The sequence below is a fragment of the Fusarium verticillioides genome, chromosome 6 (genome assembly GCF_000149555.1).
Source record: "Fusarium verticillioides 7600 chromosome 6, whole genome shotgun sequence".
Taxonomy (NCBI): Eukaryota; Fungi; Ascomycota; class Sordariomycetes; order Hypocreales; family Nectriaceae; genus Fusarium; species Fusarium verticillioides.
The window spans coordinates 109633-128479 of NC_031680.1; the positions used below are offsets into that span (position 1 = coordinate 109633).

Here is an 18847-nt window from a genome sequence, read left to right on the forward strand (position 1 = left end):
CCCTTCTCGTTGAGGAATGATGTGCCAGGGACATCGGCGAGGTGACGATCAGGAAGGACTCCCAGACCCATGTTGGATAGTCAGGTCGGATCTTGAATGCAGCTGAGAAGACTGGACAGGGATTGAATGGGAAGACAAGATGGAGAAGTACAGATAGGAATTGTGGAGGGTTGAGGACCTGTGTAACTTATAGATCACTTCGGGGGCATCTGGCCGACGGTCAGGGATGTGGAAGTTGGCGATGGGTGAACACGATTCATGGGGTAAAGGAGCACGGACTGCCTTGGTAGAGACGTTTTTCGGATCTTAGTAGACCAATAATATTGTTGACCCCTCAAGTCGACAGTGATAATGGGTCATCTGCCGACACTAATCGTCATTAGAGTTGCAAGCTCAACATTCCTTGAAGACACGACCAGGGATCCGGGGTTACAGTTACGGAGCTAGCCAGTATCAACACGCTTGCTGCTCTATTAGCGTTGCATGATTAGGTCTGGCCATATGGTGTCGAAATGCGGATCGTGGGGTAATGCGGGGGCGGGATGGGCACTCCCTTTGCCGCTCGTATGCGCTGTCTCAGAATTCGGCAGCGGGCATGGAACTCAAGATAGCAATGGCGCTATCGCATATGGATAACCTCCCCTTCTGCGCTGATGCTAGATGTGTATTCCCAGATAGAGGTCTGACAGTACTACATGGCGTTGTATGAACAAGGCATTTCAGATGAGATAACAGGAAGACTCGAATGTCGGATTCTTTGTAAATGAATGCAAATCAATATCATGTTCAATTACAGTATCCTAAGCATGACCTAGTTTGTAAAACATCTTGTTGTTATGCTCTGCCCCAGCATCAGCGTAGTCCGCATGAGGTCTCAATGTAATAGTCTCCTCATTCAGCTCCGCCACCTGGCCAGTCCTAGAGGGGTCTGTCACAAATTGCGAAACAGCCTTTGTCAAGGTTGAGAGTGGTGTGATTATCATCGCCTTGAAGAGCTCCTTATCTGGAGTAATGTTTGTTTCTGCACCAGCTGTTAGCAGGCGGGTAGTCACATAAAGAGAGGTGGACTTACCCAAGACTCCGGGCGCAAGAGCGTTGATCTGTATCTTGGGTTCTTCAAGCCTGATAGCCATGGAACGAACGAGTCCTATAATCCCAGACTTTGCGGCGGAATAAAGCGGCGAGACTGGGAACGGATATATGGCTGCGGATGATGATGTGCAAACAATGGAGCCTCTCGAACTTGGGAGACGACTTCCAATGTCATTCTTGAGCATGTAATGCACAGCAAGGCCAACACCTACAGTCACTGTCAGTCTAGATACGATAATATTCTGTGAAGTGGTATATCTGACTGTAAATTACCCCGTTGAGATTAATATCTTGCATTCTCAGATTCGGCTTGCGTGGAAACTCCGTCGGCGTGCAATCGAGGGCTCCGACTACAGGATCAGAGATTCCTGCATTGGCGATAACAATGTCGATTCGGTCTCCGTGCTCGCGATAAACCTGATCAAAGACCGCGTACTGCCCTTCCCAAGACGAAACATCGCACCATTTGAAGCTCAATGTTGCGTGGGGATACTGCTTTGACACTTCCGCAACGACATCAGGCCCTGTCTTTGAATTGACATCAAGGACAGCCACCTTGTGGCCCTGTGCAGCGAAGTGACGGGTAATGGCTAGCCCAATACCACTTGCGCCACCGGTAACAACGATGGATAGTTGCTGAGCCCCAGAGGACGTATCATCAGTGGTTGAATCAGCAGACGGCGACATTCTGAACTGTGGTTAGGTTGGGAGTGAGAGTGTGAAGACTGAATGACTGGACTTGGTGATTCTAAGATCTGATGTCAAGTTCCTAATTACGTTTTCCGGGCCGGAAAAAATGAACAGTCTTTAATCAGCTCGGAAATGCGGAACTTTTAATATCAACGCGTGTCGATACGGAGTACAATGGGTGTAGATGCCGCGGGGGAATGCCGGGTGTCCGGGGTTCTCCACTGTCGGCAACAGCACCTACAGAACAGCCACCAACGTCTATCCACTAAGTTAGTGTAGCCTGCAGGACCTTTCAAAACCGGTTGGCTTCTCCGACGGAGACAGCACTTCAATCTTTGCCATTTTGTATCCTCACCATTTGTCCAACTTGAAACCAACATGGCCGAGATATTCTTTTCGTCAGACATTGCAGATAATGTGAAGGGGAAGGTGGTTGTGATGACAGGTACTGCCCAACATCTCGCTACCAAGCTTTCATCGGCTTCTTTTTTGTATCTATTACTAATAAGCGTCGTGCATAGGTGGTGCGCAGGGAATTGGAGCAGCAACACTTTCCCTACTGTATGAAAGAGGCGCCCATGTTTATTTCGGCGACGTGGACGATGTCAAGGGCCGTCAAATGGTCAGTCATATCCAGTCAAGTATACCGCACAGTAGCGGATCGGTACATTTCCAGAAGCTCGATGTTCGCAACTACAACGAACAACTACAACTCTTCAAGACACCTTACGAAGAGAGAGGCCATGTTGATATTGCAATATCCTGCGCTGCTGTCATAGAACCTAACGGTTGGTTTGGGCCAGACCAACTTACCCTCGAGGCGGTGGAGACGGAAGCCCAGCCGCTCAAGAGTGCCATCGACATCAACCTCACAAGCGTCGTTCTCTTTTGTCGACTAGCAATTGCCTTTATGAAGGCAGACAAAGACCAGCCCAAGTCAAATGACTTCTCCAAGTCTATTGTCTTGCTATCTTCTATCGCTGGGATAACCGAAGCCGCAGGTCTCTTCGCCTACAGCGCTTCAAAGCATGGCATTATAGGACTGATGAGATCCTTGCGGGCGCTGGCTTCAGCCAAGTACAACATCCGCATCAACGCCGTGTGTCCCTGGGCCACAGATACGCAGATGATCGATAACGTCCGTTCGATCTGGGACGAGCATCATCTCCCGCTGAATACGCCCAATGATGTTGCGCAGTTCATCACTCAGCTGGCAACTGACACATCTTTGAGCGGGAAATCTGTTCTTGTCGCTGGCGGTAGAGGGTTTGATACAGAGGAAGGGATTGATAGAACAATGTCTGTGTGGTTTGGCCCTCTTACGGAAGAATTCTGGCGTGGGCAAAAGGCCTTTGGAACTGTAAGTACTAATATTTGCGACTGCGATGTGGTTTTGAGTGAACATCTGCTAACATGAGACATCAGGGTGATCAATGGTCTGATATTTAAAACATATGCCATCTTCAAGAAGTGTCGCATCATCCTGATTCAAGTTCTCGTTCACCCCGAGCGCACTGCCAGCAAGTGATACCAGCCATTTCCTGCAATAGCAGAAAGCCAGCCTAGTCGGTCTCTCCATAATTGACAAAGCATAGCAAAGTCCGCAGCTCCATATTAACAACAGCGGAGTCCGCAACAGTGTATTAATAAGAAGTCTGTTTAGTAATCAGCCCGAACGCTTGGGCTTAACGTTAAGCTGGAATACTAATTGTGAAATCTTCATCTATAATGGCATATAAATATACATTTCGCAATCCGAACTGACGTTTGATTGTAGCATCTGAGTACCTACTGTGTTCAATACCAACTCATCAACATGTCTCCTGCATTCCTTGTCGCCGGCGCCACTGGCAATACTGGACGAGGCGTCGTCACAACCTTGTCGGAACTTCTCAAAGACAATAAGACTTTCTCCGACTACAAGATTCTTGCTCTGACACGTTCATCCAGCGGAGCTGCCGCCCAACAACTCGCTCGCCTGCCAAACGTCGAGGTCATTGAACAGAACTGGGTCGAGATCACCGCCGAATGGCTCCGAGAACGCCACGTCGTCAGAGCTTTCATCGCCTCGCACAATGAACCCCATCATTTCGCAGAAGAGTCGACATTCCATCTAAATGCTCTCCACGCTGGCGTTGAATATGTCGTGCGTATCTCAACGACCGCTGCGAACGTCCGTCCCGATTGCCCCGCCTACTATCCCAGGACGCACTGGGCGATCGAGACTTTGCTGAGCTCGCCTGAGTTTGAGAGGCTGAAGTGGACCTCATTGCAGCCTAATGTCTTTACGCAATTCTGGCTTGGTACTGCTGCCAGTTTTATCAAGACGTTCCGCGACACCGGAAAGCAAGAGCCGTTGAGGCTCATGGCTTCAGAGGACGCAGCCATCGGACCGATCGATTCCAATGAAGTCGGAGTCTTTGCGGCTCACCTTCTGGCCACGGAAGATTTCAGCCTGCACAACAAGGCAAAATATGTCTTGAACGGGCCTGAGGATATCACTGGCCGCCAAATAGTCGATCTTGTTGAGGAGTACATTGGCACCAAAGTCGAGAATGTCATCTTCAAGGACATGTCATTCATTGAACATGCCGCGGCCCAGACACAACATTCCATGAATGTCATCCTGTCGATTAAGCACGCTCCCGAAACCGCATGGGAGGGAAAGTGCGGAGTTGATACGTCAAGTAAGGAGTTCCTCGACATTGCTCCTCCCAAGACTACGCCTGCGCAAATGCTCAAGACTTTGGTTGGGGATAGCCAAGTGCTTCAGTAAAATTAGGTATTTTACTTCCAAATATAGGTAAAATTACATAAAAGAATAGTTATATCGATTAGAAATGGCTCAGCATCTCAGTAAATGGCTCCGTATCAAACAGAAAGTTATCCGTTCCCTGGACCGATATCCCATTCCAGTGCACATCCAATCCACCTATTGACAAGGGAAGACAGTCATCAACGAATGCCTGACCTTCATCTGGTATACGCCACATATTGCTCATATTCTGCGTCGCCTCTGTTACCTGCTGCAGCATTAACAGCCCTCCAGATGATTCGTCACCAAGCTCAGGCGGTACAACTGTAGACGCCAGTCCGGTCATCTCAGTGTCCTGAGCTGCTGGTGTACTCTTCTCCTGGTCCAGTGTAAAGATTTGGCTGAGGAACTGTCCACTACTCTTTCTCCGGGGTGGAATGAGACGTTCGCGATAGCTCTGGAGTGCATTGCGAAGCTCTGTCAAGACGTCAATGTAACGATGGGCTTGAGGACTCGTTCGATCCAGATCCCGAATAATACCGATGCCACTGTGCAGTGCTGCTTCTGTTTCAAACGTTGTTGATCGTTCGGATAGCGTGGCCTCCACGAAGAGGGAAAAGGCCATTATGAGGCAGGCGCTGAATATCCAAGCCCTTGATGTACGGTCAGGATATGTTCTGATTGAGTAGAAGTGGGAGCTCTTACTTGAGTAATGTCATGTTCTGTATGAGCAGGCCAGCAGACCCCGTTCTGCGCGTTGTCTCTACCAATAAAACAGCCGCATCGATGCATACCTGAGCCAACTCCTTCGTCTCTCGATCAATTGTAGGATGCGACCCTAAAGTTCCATCTGATCGGTCCAAGCGCTTCAGCTTGGCGAGCATGTAGGATATCAGAATCGGTCTAGTGGCCAACATGACAGCATAATAATAAAATGCCGAGACAGCAAAATTACCCAAGGTCTGCCACCACTGCTCAGGTGAAATCGACGAGCTGACGGTGCAATTTGTCATGCTCGATGGTAGTGCCGAGCTCCATTCTCTCAACTGTCTGAGGAGGTCTTTTATCGAGGTTAGATTCGTGTCTTGTTTATCATTGAGGTGATATATGATCTGTTCGAGTATGGTGCAGACTCCGTAGCACGCGGACATGGATGTGAACTCTGGTGTGCACGGTTCTGGGCCATCTGGGACTGAAAACGTTGGATTGCTTATTCCGCGTCTCGGCGATGATGCTGGGGTTTGAGCGAGGACTCCTCCGAATGCGATGTCTAAAATACGCAGGCTTTTCCATACCTGAAGCCTGGTGGTACGCGAGTGTCAGTTTCTCGCTATTGTTCCTGAGACTATCAAGGTCACCTACCTGAATCGATGTGTTTCTGGTGACAGATTGCGATAAGACTCAGGTAGATGTAGGCCAATGGCATGTGCAACTCGGGTCGCAACACCTAGGTAGATGAAAGCCCCGTCTCTCTTGCACGCATTGACCATGTAGATACCCATGAGCAGAAAGATAGCTACTAGATCGCCTGTAGGGTCCAGTAACATACCCTCGAAAGCCACCTTTTGACCACGATCAAAGTGCTTCTGTGCGTGATAAAGAGTCTTGGGGCTTGTTCTGCAACCTTGTCCGCCGACGGCAATAACCAAGTCGATTATGGCACGTTTCTGACACGGTTTGGACGAACCAGAGTCACTGTCGTCTTCAGTCTGTTCTAGTAGCTCGTATAGTTGCTTGGGGGAGTAAATGTATATGATGCCAGTTGTCTGAGATATAGTATATTAGTCCAATGCATATTGATTGTAGTGAGGATGTTCATACCGCCACTAAGAACCTTTGGATATAATCTCGTTTCTCTTCCAAGGTTAGTTGGCTGTCTGGGCTGTCTTCTGCGATATCATGTGAGGCCTGAGGATACGATGACTCGAGCATAGCCTTGGCGCGCTCCTTATCAGTGAACGGCGATGGCCCCATATAACAGAGAAATGTGTGACGGAGGAAGTCGAGGAAAGAGAGTGATGCGGAATCGCCCATTGATACTGCAAGCCAGTAAGCTATGGATGCTCCAATGGCTGTCCCTTGGTATCATCTACTCACGGTTCTCCCCATCCGAACCCTTGTCTTGACTTTCAACATTTGACAAGCAAGACGAGAACGCTGTGTCGGGAGTCTCATTCGTCTGTTGTCCCGCTGTCGACTCCGGCGTCTGAGGTACCTGCACCCGCTCAGGTGTATCGCGTTCATTGACGGACAATGCTACGTCAGAACAAACAATGTAATCGAGACTGGAGCAGTCATCGTTACCGCTTGCCGTAATATCACTACTCCGGCTCATCGCTCGACGTTGTGCTTTGCGACGCGGTCGAGCAGCCTCGGGGTCGTAGATGCAATAGGGGACGTAGTCCCGCCGGCGGCAATTTGCGCATGGGGTCTGCCCGTCACATCTCTTCTTGCTATTCTGACAAGGCACGCATGCTATGACAGCGCGTCTACGATCTTCGGCGCGTACTTTGGGGCGAGGCATGATGAGAATATTGATTGTAATCACTTGCCGCTTGTCAATTCATTGAAGATGTTTAGTGGGGATTGAATCCAGTATCAATATGTGCATCTGCCGTCCCCAGAGCCGAGACTCTAACGCTTGCGGGTTAGTGATATCAATATCTGCATCTTGTGCGGGGAAGCGAGCGGGTAGACTGCATCATGCCCCAGGTTTAGCGGGGTATTCCCCAGCCAACTCCTCGTTTCTCGCTTACACATGCATGACCAGTTACTGGTCCGGGGAATGATGTTCATCCATACGATATTTGAGGTCCCATCTGGCGGCAAGTGCACCTACAGGCTACTGGTAGGTATATCCCCGCCTCGGGCCATCCGGTAGCTCCCTCGGCGGGCACTCGGGAGAAATCTGGGGAAACAAGGAAGACTTGGGCCGGTGATAACGAGGCAGAGCTCGTTACTTTGCATTGCATGAAACTCGTTGACGTCTTAAATTCCTCTCTTCGGCTACAATTGCTGTCTTCTCCTCTTTACTCCGCCATTTGTAAACATTTGATAATATCGCGTTCCCCTCTTTTTTGCCCCAATCATGGCGTTTACGCTTAACCATACCCGATTGGGTGATGTCCAAGGCCTCAAGTTAGATGGTCAAGGAGTAGTGCAATATCTCGGCATTCAGTATGCCACTTTGGCTCATCGCTTTGCTGGTCCGGAGCTCAAAACTGACTTTGGGGGAAAGATTGATGCGACAAGGAGAGGGTAGGTTGTTGCGCTCACCAGCTTCCCCAGATCTACGACCATGGCGGGAGCTAACTATCAATTTCCCTCACAGTCCAACTGTTGTTAGACCACCACTAGCTTGCGATATTGAATTTGGCCTCATCCAAAAGGCCCTCAATAAACCCGATGACCGTCCTATGTCAAACCTGGACGGCTTGACTCTCGACATCACTGTCCCAGAAGCCGCCCTCAACGAAAGCAATGCAAAGCTCCCGGTGCTTGTGTTTATTCATGGAGGAGCATACATTATTGGTGACAGCGGGGCACCTCATTATGATATGGCTGCCATCGTCGCATATTCCCAGTCTATCGGGAAGCCTATTGTCGGCGTATCGATCAAGTAAGATGCCTTGTTCAGACATGACAGACATAAGTGTCTAGTACTAACTACAGACAGCTACCGTCTCGGAGTTGCAGGGTTCCTGGACAGCAGTCAGCTGAGAGCGGCGGGTATCCCACCCAACAGAGGCATTCTTGATCAAAAGACGGCTTTTCAATGGGTTCGCCATAATGTTGGCGGGTTTTCTGGCGATCCAACTCGAATCACAGCTATTGGTCAGAGCGCAGGCGGCAGTAAGTATTCATGCTAACTCGAATGTTATAGAAAAGTCAGCTGATAATTGATATCAGGCTCCATCATGCATCTACTTGACCTGGAATTGCAAAACGAATCTCTTTTTGACCGCGCCATCTGCTTAAGTGGAAACAACTTGGCCGTTCCTTCATCTACTAAGCACGTTGCCCAGGATGCATACAAATCTGTGCTCCAGTGTCTGGGAATAGATTCCACATTGCGGAGCCAGGATCAGCTTGCAGCATTGATTGCAACCTCTCCGGAGGACATGCTATCCAAGATTCCCATGTCAGTCCCGCTACAACCTGTGATAGAGACAGACCAACTGCCTTCTTTCCGATCACTCGAGATTCACCTGCCCTCAGCTCAACACAGACCTCCTCTTATGATTGGCTCGACAGACTTTGATGCAGTCGTCTTTGAAGTTCTTGGTCTGTTCGCAGATCGAGATCCGGGCTTGGCACAAGGTTTCGCCAGATCCTTGATTAAGGCCATTCCTGAAGAACACTACGCTAGGCTGAACAGCCTTCTCAGTCTCTATGGAATACCGGAAACAGAAAATGATGATGAAGCTCGCATCAAGATTCTGCAGTTTGGGACCGATCTCAAGTATTTCGCCACATCAAGACACTATGCCAACCTCTGGCCGTCTCAGTCATGGCTCTATTATTTCAACGAGGCTAATCCATGGGATGGACCGCACAGAGGTCGATCAGCTCACTGTCTTGACATAGCATATCTCTTCCTGAACTTCAATCACGTCATGGATGACTCCCAGAAGAAGACAGCAACGGACTTTGCTCGAGATGTGATTAGTTTCACAAACATGGACGAGCCTTGGGCTGAGTTCCATGCTTCCAAGGAACTGAGAGTATATGGAGCACGAGCAGTAAGCCAGGAATCGGGAGATAATCTCCAATCCACGTCCGGGCCATCTGAGGAAGTGCAACGCCTTTGGTCAGAGATAGGTCTAGATAATCTTACTCAGGCTTGGGGTGCTTACTCCGCAAGGTCGTAGTTGGCGGCACTGGAAAATGCCAAGCGGTTACAAGATTACACCAAGGAATAGTTATCTTAGTACAAGAGCAGGAGCTACAATAGAATTCTTTTTTATTTCTTCTAATTACAATGTCATGGATATATCGAATCTCAGACTTATCCACTCTTCCAGGCTACTTCTGGTGTCAGTCCACATCCTTTAGCAAGCACGAGCGATAGTTCATTGTTAAGGGATCAAGGAAGATGGCATAGTAAATATAAATCGGATTCAATTTCTTATATCTCGTTATGTATCGGTTTTTATAATATCCTCCGCAGAACCACCGCGTCATTAGCGATAAACAGAGGCTGTAGCAGGTGGCGGCAGAGGGGCACTTGGGAGCCAGTAACTCTCACTTTTGGCTCTAGTCAAAATGCGATGCAGACATTCCGATACTTCCTTCGCATGAGCTCGAGGTTGCTGGATTGATGCTGAGCTCCCTGTCCCACTACCCGTTCCGCTCATGATATCCTTACTGATTCCCCATTCGTTCAGATGTTGGCGATAGGAGCAGGCTGATGCATCAAAGTTGTAATACGTCCGCATGATATCACGTACTTCCTGTAGTCTTCTACCCTCATCTTGGTAAAGTCTGGTGATAAGCCCCTGATTCTTGTCCCATAGCTCAGCGACTGCCTCGACTTGGGGGTCTCCTGAACTGCTGTCGTTCCCATCATCTGGCTTTGGTGTCTCTTGCCTACTAGCAATGACGTCAAATACTAGTAGTCTATCCCTAATGAGCTCCAGGAGGTCACCCAAGGCAGTCTTTCCTTCTCTGCAAACAGGATCCTTGGCCATGTGATCTATCCAACGTCGTACGGCATTATGGACTTTGGTATGTTTGTACTCCCAAAAGCGCCTGTTAGAGTCTGGGCCAGAATGTCCTGACTCCAAATCATTGTGGAATTCGCTCAGACCTGGAGGGCCGTACAAAAGCCAGACCATGAACTCCAGAGTGATACATCCCATGGCCCACATATCATCTACGCGGAAGAAAAGATTCCACATAAGCCCTTCTGATAGCAGCCCCTGTTCGGGTGGCGCATACAGTTGTGCTTCCGCTGAGCTTGCTGGTACAATTTCGGTAGCAACTGACTGGTGACATGGCTTCAATGTGCCGATGTTATGGCCTTCCCGACTATCATCTTTGAAGTAGAGTATGTTTTCTGGACACAGGCCAACGTTGCTAGCAAGCGCACCCTCGATGGTTGCAGTCGTCAGGCCTACTTCGAAAGAAGCATACACTAACCCATAAAGCTGCTCAATGACGGACTTTACCAAATTAGCAGTCAAGACTCTTGGGAATGTCTTCCAGAAGTCTCTCAAGTTCCCGCCATCAGATGCTTCGGAAATGAAATAAATGTCTCTTTCCCCTTGACGGAACGCAGTAATGAGTTTGACGATGTGCCTTTGATTTAGTGCCCGAATCCTTTTCAGTTTTTCCAGTTCATCTTGCCACGTTGGCTCGAAGGATAGACGTGTCACAGTGATGTAAACTTGGTTCTGAGTCTTATGAGCCTCAGTTGTTAGTCTATATCAAAGCAAAAGGTTTCCGAGTCAGGCTCCTAACTCACCATGTCATTTGACACAAGATGGCGCCGGTGAATCTTGTATTTTATTGCCTTTCCATTGGATTCTTCGTCCATCTTGGTGCACCTCTCTGTGAAGGGGAGAATACACTTTTTATTTTCGTGCCTTACTTCAGGGGTTTCTTCACCAGAAAAGACAGGGGAACAAAACTTCCACTGATGCTCGTTACAAAAGTCGTAGATAAGGTCCGAACTCCCTAGGCTTCTTATCTCCTTTCTCCGAAGGTCATCAATGTCCGTCGGTTCAGTATCGTCTTGGCTGTAAAGTTCATACATATACTTTGAAAAGTTCCTGAAATTCGATTCCTCAAGTGGCAAGCTTTTATCGCGGATGCCGTTTTTGTTGAAAAAGTCCATGGCATGCCATAGTCCCTCCCCTTCCAGGCCACTCAGAACTAAAATGGAGAATAGTTTCTTGCCATTCGCTATAGTGTAAATGACTGCGTGTCTGAAAGTCACGGAGTCGATACCGTTTGATGTTTCTCCTGGGTTGCAAATGGCCGAAAGCACTGACCCCATCGTGATAATACCTTCTAGGCTGCCCTCTGGTGAAAAGAAACAAAGCTCGTTGGCCACATAGTAGTCTGCAGACCATGGCTCTCTGAAGACGCTCTTGATGAGAGTCTCTTCAATGAGGCGTCGAGTATCTTCAAGTTTCACATGGACATGGTTCAACATTTGGTAGTCGTACTGAGCCTCGTATGTTGCCAAGTCAACAAGTGTGAGATTCATGTTTGATGCGACATCTGCTGCATCTTTTCCATGATACCGATGTCCATAACCTTCCATACTGCTGGTAGACTTCAATGACTCGAAGCTTGTCTCAGATCTCGCCACTGCATCCTCCGTTTGAACTGAAATTCCATCATCGGGCATCGACTTGGATCTATTGAGTGCAAACAAGGCTAGTCGCTCCAAGTGCTGACCGATGTGGTGCTTCAAGTCAGTGGAAAGTATGAAACAAGGCCCTCTTTGCCCGATGGTAGGATGAGTTTCGTGCGGCTGTTCTGTGGAATCTGTGGTCGGATTGCCATCCGTCGCAAAGTCGTTAGGAAGCGATGTTATCCAGGGAGTCACCTTTGCGAGAATGCTATCTGTGATCTTGTTGAAGTCTCTTTCGGGAAGCTTAGCCATATCTGACTTCTCTAAGGCGCATTAGTTCAGTATCATTTCTGGTTGCAGAATTCTAGATGTTTACCATTCTCGAGCGATTCTGGACAACTATAATCAGCAACTTGTCGAAGGACCCACGATGGCTTATAGCGCTCGAATCCATTTACAACATCATGGCACCCATCTCGGCACAAAGGGCAAGGTACCACATCAAGCGAGCTAGATCGCTCACACAACTTGGCAAGAGACAGGAGCTGGGGACCTTGAAGTTGTAGCTCATGGAGGGCTTTCATATGTTCAATGAACTCGGTCTCACTGTTGTGTGGTTTGTGTTTCGGGTCGTTACAGTGCCATTCCCTTCGGTGGTTCTCGAGCTCGTGTCTCAGCCAATCTCGGCGGGTTTCGAATAAGATATCAGGTGTTTCGCAGTTATCGAAAGTGCATACATATGCTTGAAGATCGCGGAATACGTGTCTCCTGCACCACGTTAGTAATCCTATTACTGAGTTGCAGAAGATTTACCAACGTCCATGCTCTCTCGCCTTTCACTTCAATTAGATGATAGCAGAGGGGACATAGGAACTGTTCGAGCGCTTCTCCATTGTCATCCTGCGGGCGAGGAGGTACTCGGATCCCTACACCATCCTTACCAGTGAATCCAAACGTCGTAATAGTTCCGGATTCTGACTGAATATCTGGTTCCTCTCTCATATCGACTGGAGGAATGAATTTGGTCGCTTCGGTACTCGCCAGTAGGCTTCTTTTGGAGATGGTAGGGGCATAGCTTGGGGTGTCTCTGACCAGATTCCTTATTGAGTGTGAGGCAACCGGAGGGGGTGGCATTTCCTGTTCAGCTTTTTCCCCGGGCTCATCCTGAGCGATATGACCTGCGGCTGTTGTCTCATTTAACGGTTGAGGCTCTGAGGATTTCCGGTAGTGTTTCTCATTATATATGAGCAGCTGGCGGCGACGAGTAATAGCCTTAGCAAGCCGTTTCTTCAGCACTGGGGAAGCTTCAGGAAAGCATTCGTCGACATGGCTTTGATCAAACGAAATGAAATGATCGACTGTGATCTTGGACGCTCTAGATAATCTGTCTATTGCTACTGGCTGTCTGATGACCATTGCAAGCGAGTACAGATGCCTGACTGAGTTTGTGATCGACTGGTATAATGCAGCAATTTGACGCTCAGGAGTCAGCATATCCGCTTCGTCAGAACTAGAGCTTTCGGCTGACGAAGTTATGGACGATTGGTCTGAGTCATTGTCTCGTTGTTGGCCAAACTTGAGCTGAGCTGCTTCGGCTATTGGCCGTTTGCCAATTATGAGATCGGAAGCTACCGACTATTAGTTTAGAAGAATTAGAGGAACAATAGGATAGGCGTACCAGTGTTGAGAGTACTATCAAGGCGCTGCAGTATATCTACAACTCGGGCAGCATAAAAGCTAGAATCTCTGAGGCGATAGTCAAGTGAGATTCGCTTGTTGGGGGTATGCTTTGCCCCGACACTTCCGGCCCATACATCGAAACGTGAGTGTTCATTCGCGATACCTTTGAGAGGTATTCCGTCATTGGTATCACGAGCCGATGTACCAAGGCTCTGGATCAGATGGCTGAAAGACTTAGAGCATTGGATATAACAATCGCTGATAGTAGCCATTTCTGCGAAAGACACGGCAGAAGCTTGAATGACAAGTAAATGCCTCATGCCTTGGAAGTTACCCACAGAGAGAGGGGTTGACTTCAATCGCCAGTTCTGGCAACATATGCAGGTGATCAATGTTGGAACCAACAGACAGCTCGCCAACACCAATCATTCTGTGCCACGGGAGACTGCACAGCGCCACAGCGCTTCCACCCTCTCAATCGAAAGTCACTGATTCGTCTTTCAACCCCCCGGCAATCGTAATCAGACGCTGACGAAGCTCACATAAAATTTCACCTCATCCCATCTTCTTCTTATCAACGACGGAATAAGTAACAATTTCTCTGCTAAAGGCCTTTGTGGGCTACAAGAGGCCTATAAAAATGTCTGGATTCGAAGTAGTAGGACTTATTATTGGAGTGCAAGTATCCTAGAAAAGCGCCTCCGACAATGCTAACAACCATACATAGAATACCAATTGTCGTCAAAGGACTAAAGTTCTACGAGAATGATGCACAGGTACTCCTGCATCATAAAATCGCCATGAATGATCTTATCGTATCGCTGCATGCTGAGCATTCACGATTCCGACACTCTTGCAGTGTGCTGTTGAGAGGTCTAGTTGAAGATGAGGACCTAGAAGACCTTTTAGACAAGACTACTAAGGACGATTGGGAGAAGGCATTAACTCAAGGGCTAGAGAGGAGCCTCAGAGATAAGCTTGGGCATCGCTATTATGCATACACCGAGATAATAAAACAGATCCAGGAGAAGCTTGAAAAGTTGGGTAAAGTAGTAGGCATGGGCAAGCAACAAGTAAGAATTGGCAGGTATATCGTATGATAGACTCACTGACAGTTATCCTAGCAATGGTACGAGAAGACGGAATACGAAAACCAGAAAACATGGCATAAGATCAAGAAATGCATAAAACACAGCAAGCACAAGCAACTACTCGAAGATATCGAAAAGTATAACACAAAGCTGGAGCAAATGACACCGGGGATATTGACACAAGCACAAACAGCACCTTCTCAGCCGAAGAAGGCAGATCTAAGTTACTGGGATTCTATCAGGCAGGCAGCTATGAGTCTACACAGCGCCCTTTGTTCGGGATGGCTCTGCTGCTGCGTGAATTCTCACCTGACTCATTTCCAGCTCGAAGATCGAGCAATTAGAAAGAAGGGATCTCATAGATTCAAGTTGTCGTTCAATATGCCTCAAACAGGCGATAACGGGCAAGCTGTTGAAAGTGAGGTCTGGAAGAATGCAGAGTTTGAAGCAGTTGAGAGTGACAATCTGCCAGGGAATCTTCCTCGATCTCCCGGAGGTGTTGCTTTCGCCTCGTTAAGTACAATTGCTTCACCTAATCTCAAGGTGGAGAAGCATATCAAGGATCTCTGCAAAGAGCTCACGCAACCTTCCTGCCAGCTTGCAGTTCATTGCATAGGATATATACCTCAGGAAGAGCACAAGCATTACATTTATTTTCCGGGGCGACTTCTTGCTTCAGATCGGCCGAGGAACACAATCACTCTTTACAGTTTGCTCTCGAATAAGGGTCAACTGGGTACGCACTATACCTTTGGCAGCGCTGTAACCGACAGATACGAGTTGGCCCTCCTGTTAGCTTCCTCCCTTCTTCAACTACATGCAACTTCGTGGCTGGGAGACTGGTGGTCCACTGACGATATACATATCTTGCCAAAGAACTCAAAGATGTCTTTTAAAGACTGCACCTTCGTCATGCAGAATTTCCCCTCGTCTGCCATCACTAAAGGACCTCAACCTAACAAGACTACCACTCGCCAGATGTTCATTCGAAATGAAGCAATATTTCGACTCGGGGCGACTTTGGTTGAACTCTCTACTGTATCAACACTAGAGGCACAGGAAGAAGTTGACGACCATAGGATCACGGAGGAATTGACGGACTTCAACATTGCGGAGAGACTTTCAAAGGCTGTCGCACTCAACAATGCACTTGAGTGGAACGCCGTGGTAGACCGATGTCTACGCTGTGGCTTCCATTCGCCTCCGGATTTCACAAGGAAGGACTTCAGAGCAGAGTTTTATCAATGCGTTGTAGGACCACTGGAGAAACTTTACAATGACTCAATGGTTGACTGAGATGAAAAGCACGGATATGGAGTTGACAGACGACTAGGTTCTCTCTGCCGGAATAAGCTCAGAGCCACAAATCTCAACTGCAAATCACGTTGGCAGACGACTTCCTTAGTCCAAGAAGGCTTGTGGTTATTTCAGTATTCTCCTCGTAAGCCTCCAGACTACAAGTTGGATGTTAAAAAAAATCATCTTTTGGGCAAAGGCGTATTTATTTGCAACTCTCTTATTGACAATGAAGACGGAAATTTATTAAGAAAAAGGCAACTCTATCAGTAAGAGAATGGCCTGGCCAGGTACTTTGGGTCCCTCTCTGGTTTCCCTTCCGGTGGCACATCCACTACATCAGGGTTGACGTACCAACTCGGGTCGCCCTGCTCCTCCTCCTCCATAACACACATACTCCACCCATTGCCCAACCATCTAAGTCTATTCTCATGCATCTCCTCAAACTCAAAGTCCTCCCATCTTGGTGCCCTCAACGCTTCTAGTGCATGCATGACACTTCCCGGCCACAGAGCAGAGATCTTATCGCCATGTCCGCCCCCAATCTTGTACCATGACTTGCAATCATCCATGTAGACTGTCTTCTTGAAGTACTCTCCGATGTAGTCTGCAAAGTCTTGGACGCGTGATGCTTTGGGCTCCATGGTTATGTAATCTTCCTTCTGAAGCTTGCGGATGCACTTGACGATGTAATCGCCCTCTGCTTCAAGCAGACAAGTCAAGGAGCCGGCGCCGATGGCTGAGTTTGGTCCGAGCATCATGAAGTAGTTTGGGAAGCCATCCACCGTCATAGTCAGATACGTCGCAGGGAAAGGATCAAACTTCTCCTTCAACGTTATTCCTTGTTTGCCGACGACGGGGAAAGGCGGGGTGTAGTTTGTCTGAAAGCCCGTTGCGCAGACCAGTACATCAACATCGATTTGTCGGCCCTCGGGTCCTGTGAGCTTCAGTCCCTTCTCGTTGATGCTCTCGATGCCCTGCGTGATGAAGTTGACGTTGGGCTGCGACAGTGCCTCGAGATAGCCTGGTCCCGGTGTCAGACGACGACATCCAACACCGAAGGTTGGCGAGAACGATTCGAGAAGGTCAGGTCGTGAAGCTAGGACATCATTCGTGATCTTTGAGAACATAGACACAAACTCTTTCTGCATGTCTGAGCCTTTGAGGGTTGAAAGATGGACCAAGTTACCGTCGTCCTCGATACGCTTGCGAAAGCGGAGATACTCGTCGTCACTCTTGATAAATTCTGCCAGACGAGCGGCCGAGACTGTTAACATATTAGACGATGCAGTTCAACTCAAATCGGTCTTGAAGACTCACATTCGATGTCAGAAGCATCCCAGCCCAATTGCTTCATCGTCACATCGCCAAAGCGGTTCGATATCCAGACCTTGCTACGAACAAAGCAGTTCAACTTGGCACCCTCAACCTTTTGTAACTCCGGCACGATCTGAATTGAGCTCGAACCGCCGCCGATGACACCAATATTCTTGTTCTCAAAGTCATATTCCTGGTCCCAAGCTGCCGAGTGCATCTTCTTGCCTTTGAAGGTATCGAAGCCAGGAATGTCAGGCCAAGAGATGGTGTTGAGATTACCTCTCGCTGCAATAACGACGTCTACTTCCTCGGAGAAGGTCTCCCCTGCTTTAGTCTCAACTGTGACGTGCCTAGATGATGTCAGCATTTAGTCGAGGTACATGAAGGTAAGACATACCATCTCTTGGCGGTATCGTTCCAAGTTGCGCTGGTTACTCTGTGTCCGAGATGAATGAAGCGCTTGGCACCGTACTTCTCAGCCACGCCATCAATGTAGGCGCAAATTTCGTGTGATGGAGCATAAAACCCTGACCAAGCCTTATTTGGGGCAAAGGTGTACTGATAGGAATGAGCTGCGACTAGATGTTAATACTGAGTGCAATCGAGCCAATGTTTCCTGCTTACATGGGATATCGCAGGCACAGCCTGGATATCGGTTCTCCCACCACGTTCCTCCAACACCTTCATTCTTCTCATAGATCTTAAGATCAATGTTGCGCAGACGCTGGGGGATTCTGATGCCGAGATAGACGCCTGAATACCCAGCGCCAATCACGCGGACTTTGAGAGGACGTTGGTTTTCGACTGGAGCATCCTTGCAAGTGAATACTTCAGGGGTCCCATTTGCATGGGCGGTGGATCCGTTTACCACTTTGTCTGCAGTGGGCTTTTGGCCTAAGACTGGTGTCTTATCCATTGTTTGTGATGGGATAGTCGCGGGCTCATGAGCTGGGTTCGATGAGTTTATCCCCATGATGAAAGCGCTTGACAAGGGAACAGCTGTAGAATATTGGAATAGTTGGTATCTTCAATTGAGAAATAGCTGTGAATGCAGTTTTATGTAAGAATGAGAACACCTGTGACTGGGTTGAAGCTGGAGTATTTACGAGACAACTCTTCTGAAAAGCAGATAGATTAAGTGTTAGCCTCCCTCGGCTGCTCCCTCGGCTCGTCATCGTGTAACCTTTTAACCCCTCTTTACCCTCAAGGATACATCAAACCACGGCGCCCAATTGTATCGCTGCCGCTGTGTAACGCCTGGTGTTGTTGCCGCTCTTTGCCCCCCCAAGGTGCCCTTGCCGTCAAGCATGTGTAAGCTCTTATTACCGCTTTATATCCAGAGAGTGCCACTGCCGCAATCCATCGGGAGATTTACCGGCTCATGTGTCCCTTTGAGGGAGGTTGAGGCGAAAAGAGCGTCTCTTGCCATCTATATTATTAATGCGAGGGTCTCATGAGGTCGAACATGCTGCCCGGTTGACTGCGTTCAAAGACCATTCCTGCAAGCAATCACCTGGGGACGTGTAGAGGCGAATCAATGAAATAGACCAAATAGGTTAGGGTAGTTCTCCCAACAGCTGAATGGATGACTTGTTATGTGGTTATTTTCATCATGTCCCAAAG

The 18847-nt window shown here is 48.4% G+C and overlaps 8 protein-coding genes across 8 annotated transcripts; 4 read left to right on the forward strand and 4 right to left on the reverse strand.

Annotated features, from left to right (window-relative positions):
- Positions 1–800: 800 nt before the first annotated feature.
- Positions 801–1779, reverse strand: FVEG_13285 (hypothetical protein; the record flags this gene model as incomplete). The annotated part of the gene is made up of 3 exons (XM_018902659.1): positions 801–1021; positions 1073–1300; positions 1356–1779. The coding sequence occupies 3 exons, from the start codon at positions 1777–1779 to the stop codon at positions 801–803; spliced, it is 873 nt and encodes a 290-aa protein (XP_018761445.1).
- Positions 1780–2160: 381 nt separating this feature from the next.
- Positions 2161–3231, forward strand: FVEG_13284 (hypothetical protein; the record flags this gene model as incomplete). The annotated part of the gene is made up of 3 exons (XM_018902658.1): positions 2161–2227; positions 2304–3142; positions 3208–3231. 3 exons carry the CDS (start codon positions 2161–2163, stop codon positions 3229–3231), a joined length of 930 nt encoding a protein of 309 aa, XP_018761444.1.
- A 367-nt stretch (positions 3232–3598) lies between these two features.
- Positions 3599–4558, forward strand: FVEG_13283 (hypothetical protein; the record flags this gene model as incomplete). The annotated part of the gene is made up of 1 exon (XM_018902657.1): positions 3599–4558. One exon carries the CDS (start codon positions 3599–3601, stop codon positions 4556–4558), a length of 960 nt encoding a protein of 319 aa, XP_018761443.1.
- A 58-nt stretch (positions 4559–4616) lies between these two features.
- On the reverse strand, positions 4617–7061 carry FVEG_13282 (hypothetical protein; the record flags this gene model as incomplete). The annotated part of the gene is made up of 5 exons (XM_018902656.1): positions 4617–5190; positions 5243–5839; positions 5900–6303; positions 6359–6576; positions 6635–7061. 5 exons carry the CDS (start codon positions 7059–7061, stop codon positions 4617–4619), a joined length of 2220 nt encoding a protein of 739 aa, XP_018761442.1.
- Positions 7062–7625: 564 nt separating this feature from the next.
- Positions 7626–9408, forward strand: FVEG_13281 (hypothetical protein; the record flags this gene model as incomplete). The annotated part of the gene is made up of 4 exons (XM_018902655.1): positions 7626–7795; positions 7869–8156; positions 8214–8389; positions 8447–9408. The coding sequence occupies 4 exons, from the start codon at positions 7626–7628 to the stop codon at positions 9406–9408; spliced, it is 1596 nt and encodes a 531-aa protein (XP_018761441.1).
- Positions 9409–9633: 225 nt separating this feature from the next.
- Positions 9634–13816, reverse strand: FVEG_13280 (hypothetical protein). The gene is made up of 5 exons (XM_018902654.1): positions 13519–13816; positions 12658–13468; positions 12217–12608; positions 11004–12163; positions 9634–10938 (listed from the first exon to the last, which is right to left on the reverse strand). Exons 1-5 carry the CDS (start codon positions 13790–13792, stop codon positions 9721–9723), a joined length of 3855 nt encoding a protein of 1284 aa, XP_018761440.1. The 5' UTR covers positions 13793–13816; the 3' UTR covers positions 9634–9720.
- A 297-nt stretch (positions 13817–14113) lies between these two features.
- Positions 14114–15963, forward strand: FVEG_13279 (hypothetical protein). Its single transcript, XM_018902653.1, has 3 exons — positions 14114–14198; positions 14248–14593; positions 14645–15963. The coding sequence occupies exons 1-3, from the start codon at positions 14161–14163 to the stop codon at positions 15905–15907; spliced, it is 1647 nt and encodes a 548-aa protein (XP_018761439.1). The 5' UTR covers positions 14114–14160; the 3' UTR covers positions 15908–15963.
- Positions 15964–16173: 210 nt separating this feature from the next.
- Positions 16174–18140, reverse strand: FVEG_13278 (hypothetical protein; the record flags this gene model as incomplete). The annotated part of the gene is made up of 4 exons (XM_018902652.1): positions 16174–17174; positions 17228–17574; positions 17622–17796; positions 17849–18140. The coding sequence occupies 4 exons, from the start codon at positions 18138–18140 to the stop codon at positions 16174–16176; spliced, it is 1815 nt and encodes a 604-aa protein (XP_018761438.1).
- Between the last annotated feature and the right edge of the window lie 707 nt (positions 18141–18847).